At 65.3% G+C, this 7,344-nt stretch overlaps 1 protein-coding gene across 1 annotated transcript; it reads right to left on the reverse strand.

Annotated features, from left to right (window-relative positions):
* Positions 1 to 742: 742 nt before the first annotated feature.
* LOC114013951 (U3 small nucleolar RNA-interacting protein 2-like) lies at positions 743 to 4,008 on the reverse strand. The gene is made up of 14 exons (XM_055806789.1): positions 3,894 to 4,008; positions 3,650 to 3,732; positions 3,471 to 3,583; positions 3,311 to 3,396; positions 3,163 to 3,204; positions 2,824 to 2,950; positions 2,482 to 2,606; positions 2,140 to 2,232; positions 1,939 to 2,039; positions 1,686 to 1,820; positions 1,433 to 1,495; positions 1,209 to 1,354; positions 1,024 to 1,103; positions 743 to 900 (listed from the first exon to the last, which is right to left on the reverse strand). The coding sequence occupies exons 1-14, from the start codon at positions 3,969 to 3,971 to the stop codon at positions 808 to 810; spliced, it is 1,365 nt and encodes a 454-aa protein (XP_055662764.1). The 5' UTR covers positions 3,972 to 4,008; the 3' UTR covers positions 743 to 807.
* Between the last annotated feature and the right edge of the window lie 3,336 nt (positions 4,009 to 7,344).

The following is a 7,344-nucleotide window of genomic DNA, read 5'->3' on the forward strand; positions in this document are numbered from 1 at the left end:
GATGCCAGCCTGGCCGGGGGCTGCGAGTCTGGGGCAGGGCAGGGCAGGGTGAGCAGCGTGGGCAGCCCCCTGCCCACGATGCCCTCACACTCACGCTCATGCAGCAGCGGGAACTTACAATTGTTGGGCTTCAGCCGCGAGCTGGGAGCTGGGGCAGCTCTGTCCTTCTCCTGCCAGGACTGCCTGGGGTCGCTGGCGGGTATCCTCGACATCCTGCGGCAGGGAGAGAGGAAAGGGGTGAAGGGAAGCCTGCACCACCCGGGGCTGCCCTGCCAGGGGCGGTGGGGCAGAAGTAGCTCTGTTCAGGGGGCTCCTTGCCACCAGCCTGCCCCAGCACCTTCCTCCCAGACACTGTGGGGGCAGCACTGGGTGACACGGCACGTCACAAAGTGCCCCACTGTGACCCTTCCTGATGCCCCAGGGCCCCACTGACCGCTCCTTGCCCCAGGGGGTTGGGACTGACTCCCTCTTCCTCCTTCTCCCTCTATGGGGCTGGGGTTCATCTAGACTGGGGGCATGCCACTTGTCGTAGGGACCCCTCTGTCACCTCGCTCCTGGGGCCGCACCCGCTTGTGGCCAGGCTGAGCTGGGGCTCAGCCCCCACACCGTCAGGCACGCCGAGGCTCTTCTCTCTTCCACCTGGGGCTCGGGACAAGGCCTGCGCGGCTCCCCTTGCTCCAAGGCTGGTGGGCACACAGGGACGACAGACGCCCTCCCGTGCGCTCAGCCGCAGCCGCACAGACTGGCACTGGTGGGGTCACTCGGGTTACCCTGGTCACTGTTGCCATAGTGCAGGGCACTGTTCCATCATCCCTTGGCTGGAACCCGGGCGAGGGGAGTCTGGCCGGCCACCAGGAAGTCACCAGCTGCCGAGAACTTCAGGCTGTTGACAAAACCCACCTGGAGGGAACGGGGCAGGGTGAGGGGCTCCCGTAGCCGCTTCCTGCGACCCAGAGAGGGGAATCCCTGCCAAGACACCCCTCACCAGCCCAGCTCCAGCATCCCCAACTTCCCTATCCATACCAAGGGGATGTCCAAGAGGGGCTCCAGCTTCCGAAATCCCTCACCACACTTCCAGAGCTTCACACTGTCGCTGTGGGAGCCTGGGGCAGAGAGAGGAGACTGCCATGCACCCCAAACCAGGAAATGGAGCCGGATACAGCCCCCTGCACTCCCAAACCCCCTGCTCCGAAGTGGCTGCCACACACCTGTAGCCAGGAGGTCACTGTTGCGCAGGGCAGCCACCGCTGAGATCCAGTAAGGCTGCTGCAAGCCCTGGGCATCCTGCATGCCGTGTGCCTGCTGGGCCAGTGCCAGTGGCTTCTTCTTCATCATGCCCCAGAGGGCTACAGAGCTGCCAGGGAGGGAAGGGGTGAGGGGGCTGAGGGGACACCACCTGCCACCCTGGGCATCACCCTGAGCCTGTGCTCACCCGTCATCGGCGCCGGACACCATGTGCTCCTCATTGATGAGCTGGATACAGTCAATGGAGCCCCTGTGAAGAGAAGGAGGAACTGCCTTCAGTTACGAGTGTGCTTCAGGGTTCTACTTAGGAGACAAAAGGTCACTGGAGCATCAGTAATCCCCAGGGTGCTGGCAGGCTCCCTGGTGAGGCTTGGCACATGCACGCCACTGCCCCAGCTGGATGCACCTGCCTGCAGCCCCCTCTCCCACCCTGGACCTACTGGTGCCCATAAAACACGAGCTGCGACTCCTCGGGGATCTTCCAGAGCCGCACAGTGCCGTCCCGTCCCCCCGCCGTCACACAGCACTCCCGGCTCAGGCTGTCCAGCCCTGTGATGACATCCTGGTGCCCGAAGCTGCAGGAGGAGATGGCAAAGAGCTGCTGCAAGCATGGCCTTCTGCTGCCTTGCCTCCCCCGGAGCCACCAGCGCATCCCATGGTGGCAGGGTCAGTGGGATCCCCCCCAGGTCTTACAGTGTCTCCACGTATGCATTCTCTGCCACATCCCAGACCTTGACGCAGCGGTCGTGGGAGGCGCTGTAAAGCTGGTGCGTGCCCTTCCGGAAGGACAAACCCTGCAGAGAAATGGACAGACATGGGCACCACAATGAGGGTCACTGAAGAGGACGCAGCTGCCTGGCCTTGCAGGCGTCGCAACTAATGCCTCTGACTCACCGAGATGGCATCATGGTGCCCAGTGTAGATGTGCAGGCGCTTGCAGGTGGCTGCATCCCAGATCATGATGAGCTTGTTCCGGTCTCCCGTGGCCTGGCAGACAGCAGAGGATGCCCAAAGCCTGCCCCTCAGGAGACTCACAGCCCACCCCAGCCCCCACTCCCACCCCGTGTGCTCTGGGGTATCCTAGGGACCCATTCTTGATTCCAATGGGTGTAGGGGCTGCCTTAATCCAGCAAGATATATCTGGGCATGAGACACTGCCCCGCAGGACCCTGGGAGGAGAGGCACTCCTCACAACCACCTCTGTCTCATGCAGCAGCACCAGTCCCCTCCCCATACCAGGTACTTGCCATCCGACGAGATGGCCATGCAGAGGACGTGGGATGCATGCCCCCTGTGCTGCTCCTCGGTGCCCTTCTTCCCCCCGGGCACCACACACAGCCTTTTCCCACTCTCGACCTCACCTGCAGGAAAGGCATCACCGTTACCCACTGGGAGCCTCCCATCACTCCAGAAAGTGCCAACAAGCCTCCCACAGATCCCAAAACAATGCATGGGCGCATCCCTGGAGAGGCCAAGGGCCAAGCCAATTCCGTGGGCATCTCCAATTCTGCTGCTGCAGAGTCCCCAGAGGGTTCAGGCTCAGGGAACAGCCAGTCACAGCCCCAAGGGAACACTTGCATTTGATGAGGGAGCCATCCTTGGAAGCAGAAAACATGAACCTGTCATCTGGAGAGATGACCAGGCAGGTGACGGGCAGCTGGTGCCCCCGCAGCACACGGATGCTGGCTGGATCTGGAGGCTGCACCTGCAGGGAGAGCAGGATGTGAGCTGGGCTGCCCTGGCCCCTTCCCCAGGCACAGGCATACCCAAGCACAGTGCCCTCCCTTCTCCAGGTGTCAGCAACCGGCACCCAGGGCAGGAGAAGACCCGCAGCTGGCACTGCAACTTTGCCTGTGTTGAAGCATCTGCCGGCACTGGTGCCTAGAGCCCAGCAACCCCCCGGCACCGGGCACTTACGTCCTTGGCGAGCAGGCGCTGCAGCCGGCCCCTCTGCTCAAGCTGGGGGAGAAATGGGAGGCTCAGTGGAGGCGGCCCCAGCCCCGCGGTGGGGGGGCAGAGCCCGCCGACACCGGGACCGAGGGGCCGTGCCCGTCCCCCCACTCACCACGTCCTCCTTCAGCCGGTCGCCGATGAGATGTGCCGGCTGCGCCGCCTCCTCCTCCTCCTCCTCCTCGGCCGCCCGCTCCTCCTCTGCGGCAGACACGGAGCGTGAAGGACAGGCTCAGCGCCCGGGGCTGCTCCGCCGGGGGCCGGGTGGGACTCACCGTACTGACGGAGCTGCTCCAGGTACAGCTTGGCCAGACGCAGCTTCTTCTCCTGCGGCGTCTCCTCCACCTCCTCCTCCGCCACCTCCCTGCGCCGCCGCGGCACCGACGGACTGTGGGGACACGCGTGAGCGCCGCCACCGGCACCGGGACCGGCACCCCCTTGGCGCACCGCTTACCTCTCTGGCTCGGAGTCGCTGGACACCTCCTCGTCGCCGGGCCGCCGGGCCGGTACCCGCGGCTTCCTCTCGGCGGCCGGCGCCTGCGGGATAAACCGGGGTGATCGACGGGGCGGGACCGGGTACGGGACCGAGACGGGGACCGGGACCGGAGACGGGGACCGGACCGGAGACGGGGACACCTCCGCGAAGACGCCCGACCGGGGCAGCCCGCCCCTCCCTCCACGCCCGGCCCGGCTCTCACCACCGTCCGCAGCCGCCGCCGCCCCGCCGCCCCACGCGGAGCCTTGCCCCTCCGGCCGCCCGCCGCCGCCGCCGCCATGCTGCCACCCCACGTGCTGCCCGCCCTTCCTGCAGCCGGCGGCCCGCCCCTATTGGCTACAGGCAGACGAGTCCCGCCTCCCGCTGCCGCCCTGACGACCGTTCCCCGGAACCGTGCTCCTGTCTCGCCCCGCTTCCTAGTGGCGGCCCGCGCTGTCACTCCGGCGGCGGCGTCAGTCACTGTGCGCCGGCGCCGGCCCGCGCTGGCACCGCCCCCGCCGCGTCAGTGGGGCGCCTGCGACCCCCGCCCGTCATTCCAGCCAGTGCCCGCGCTGGGACCCTGCAGGGGTGTGGGGCGGGGGCTCCCCGGCCACCCCTTGCCGGGGATCCGCACCCCCGACCCCCTGCGTCCCCCCTGGAGACACCGCCCAGCTGGCGGAGCCACCGGGCCCGCAGCGCGGCCGGGTGCAGGAGCGGGGCAGGGGAAGGCCCCCACAACCAGCTCCACCCAGCCCCGCGGGGACCCTCGGCCAGCGCCAGCCGCCTGTGGGGCATGACCCCGGGTCCAGGCCCACGGCCCCTGGGGGTCCCAGGAACCCGTCCTTGGCCCTGCAGGGGACAGGGGCTGAATGGCATGGTGGGCGCGGGCCGCAGCTGCCAGTACGGCCACAGGCAGACGCACCTGCCTGGGGACACTCTGAAGAGCTAATTCCTGCTCTTGTGGCAGAAAGTCACTTTGTGCCATCAGGCCCTTTTCTGGGGACCTGGGGAGACCCAGAGGGACAGCATGAGTGCCCTTCAGCTGGCCACTGTGCCACCGCAGAGGGTGCCATCACCTGCGCCTGGGGCCTAGGCCAGGCCAAGCAGAGCAGCGATATGTGTTCCTTAGCTGCCTCCCGAGATGAGTCCCAGAAGGCCAACTGCCTCCAGGCTGTGCATGGCGGCGGTGGATCCTCTTGCACCCCTCCCGGGAAACCTGTGTGCTCGATCGCCTCTCTGCAGTGCCCATACACCCACACACGCGGCACAGGGAATCACCAGGAAGAATGAAAGATCTGTGTGCGGTCGCAGGGCCATGATCTCATTGCGGTTACGGAGACATGGCGGGATAGCCTCCACGGCTGGGATGCTGTCGTGGGTGGCTGTGTACTTTTTAGAAAAGAGGCCAGCAGGGAGAGGTGGTGGAGTTGCTCTTTGTGTGAGGGAGCAACGGGAAGGTCTCGAGCTCTCCCTTGGGGTGGGTGCAGGACGAGTCAAGAGGTTACGGGTAAAGATGAAGGGGCCCGCCAACACGCGGGATGCCGTTGTAGGTGTTTGCTACGGGCCACCTGATGAGGGAGGGGAAGCCAGTGAGGCCTTCTACAGACAATGGCAGGCAGCCTCACGATGCCAGGCCCTGGTTCTCACGGGGGACTTCAGCCTCCCTGATACCTGCTGGAAAGACAACCCAGCTAGGCTCACACAGTCCAGGAGGTTCCTGCAGAGCACCGACGGCAACTTTTTGACGCAGGTGGTGGAGGAGCCAACGAGGCAAGGCGTGCTCTTAGAGCCTGTCTTCGCAAGCAGAGGGCTGGTTGGGGATGTGAAAGTTGAAGGCAGCCTTGGCCGCAATGACCATGAGATGGCGGAGTTCAGGGTCCTGTGCTGAGGAAGCGAGCCGACAAGTAGGATTGCCGCCCTGGCCTTCAGGAGAGCTAACGCTGGCTTCTTCAAGGACCTCCTTGGAGGAATGCCATGGGTGAGGGCTCCAGAAGGTACTCCCCAGTTCAAGAGAGACAAGGAAGTACTGGAGAGGGGCCAGCAGAGGGCTACAAAGATGGTGAGGGGACTGGAGCATCTCCCTTAGGAGGACAGGCTGAGGGGGCTGGGCCTGTTCAGCCTGCAGGAGAGAAGACTCAGGGGGGATCTGTCACATCCCAGCTATGAGGAGGGAGAGAGCGACTCAGACTCGCAAATGCCCTTGGTGTGGGTTGCGCTGAGGTAACACCCAAGGTCCGTACCTAAACATCAACTTTAATGGAACAAACACCCAGTAAACATTGACCCTTTCACAATTATATCCAACCAAGCTATGTGGCTTTAGGAGAAGCTGGGGTAGGCCTTGTATTACTTTAGGAGAAAAAGCTGAGGCGGCAGGGGCACGACATCGGGCAAGACAGCTAGAGAGAGAGGGAGATCACCACTCCTGGATCCAGCGCCGGAGCTGCCAGCAGGGCTGTTGGACAAAGAGTCCCAGAGGCTTCTACGTGTGCCTAGTTGGGAGCCCCAGTCCCTGGGCTCCTGGAGCCTTCTCTCGCCCCAGCTGCAGGAGTGGCTGAGGCCAGGCGGCCAGGGGAAGGGCCACCAGCCCCCGTGCCTGTCACTGCCTCCGGCACCTTCCCTCAGGGCGCTGCCTGGGCTCTGGGCACCGCACCTGGGCCTCGGCCCGACGGGATCTTATCAACGGGACAAGGGGCAACGGGCACAAACGGCCACACAGGGAGCTACTTCCCTTCCGAGCAGGAGGAGATGGGCTTTGCTGTGGGGGTGTCACGGCCTGGGGTGGGCTGCCCCGGGGCTGGGCAGTCTCTGGAGGCTCTCAAACCCGCCTGGCCGTGACCCTGAGTGGCCGGCTCCTGGGGGAGCTGCTTTCGCAGGGCCTTGGGCTGGATGGCCTCCAGAGGTCCCTGCCAGCCCGGACCAGTCTGATTCTGCTGCTCTGTGCGGAGGCGCGGGGCCGGCCCGCGGTGCAGAGGGGCGATGGGGCCGCAGGGGCAGCGGGGTCGGGAAGGCGGTGGCGCGGGCTCTGAGGGGCCGGTGTGCGGGACAGCCGGGAGCGGGCAGCCCGGCGGGCAGCGGGAGCGCCCTTCGGCCGGCCTCTGTGCCACCACAGGCTCAGCGCCCCGGCCATAGGTGGCCAAAGACTGTTGCCGTGCATGCCCGGGGCATCGTGGAGGGGCTGCTGGCTGCCCACAGGTGGTCTCCCCTTTGGAGACTGGTCAAAGGCTTGGGCTTTGTTTGTTGGGCTTTGTTGATGGCTCAACAGAGGGCTTGGTTTTGCAGTGTGCCCTCTTACTGCTGCTCTCGTGACGTGCTGGGCAGCAGTGGCTGCAGGGCAGGTGGGGACAAGCGGCACAGGCAGGAGGCAGAGCTGCCCATCCTGCTGGGGACATGGAGGGGCCTGTGCTGCTGGAGCCAGAGCATCGGCGGCTTGGTAGCCCCTGGGCTCGGCCACGTCAGCCCCAGGCAGTGCAGGCTGCTCAGACAGTGGGTGGCAGAAAAAGTCATTTATTCCGGCAGCGTGGCCCTGGAGAGGGGAAGGAAGGCATTGCTTTCAAGTTCTGCTTCGGCTCCACCTTGGGCTTCTCCCCTCTGCTTCACAGCCCAGTGGAGCAGCTGGCACTTTATGGCAAAGGCGAAGCATGAGGGCACGTCTTTGCCCTGGACCACTGGAA

The sequence above is a fragment of the Falco peregrinus genome, chromosome 5 (assembly GCF_023634155.1).
Source record: "Falco peregrinus isolate bFalPer1 chromosome 5, bFalPer1.pri, whole genome shotgun sequence".
NCBI lineage: Eukaryota > Metazoa > Chordata > Aves > Falconiformes > Falconidae > Falco > Falco peregrinus.

Excerpts from the sequence above, each read along its gene's own strand:
- LOC114013951 (XM_055806789.1), bottom strand. The coding sequence starts at position 3,971 with ATGGCGGCGGCGGCGGCGGGCGGCCGGAGGGGCAAGGCTCCGCGTGGG. Across the intron at positions 3,584-3,649 it reads AGCGACTCCGAGCCAGAGAG|TCCGTCGGTGCCGCGGCGGC; the intron begins GTAAGCGGTGCG and ends GTGTCCCCACAG. Across the intron at positions 1,355-1,432 it reads GTGTCCGGCGCCGATGACGG|CTCTGTAGCCCTCTGGGGCA; the intron begins GTGAGCACAGGC and ends CCTCCCTGGCAG.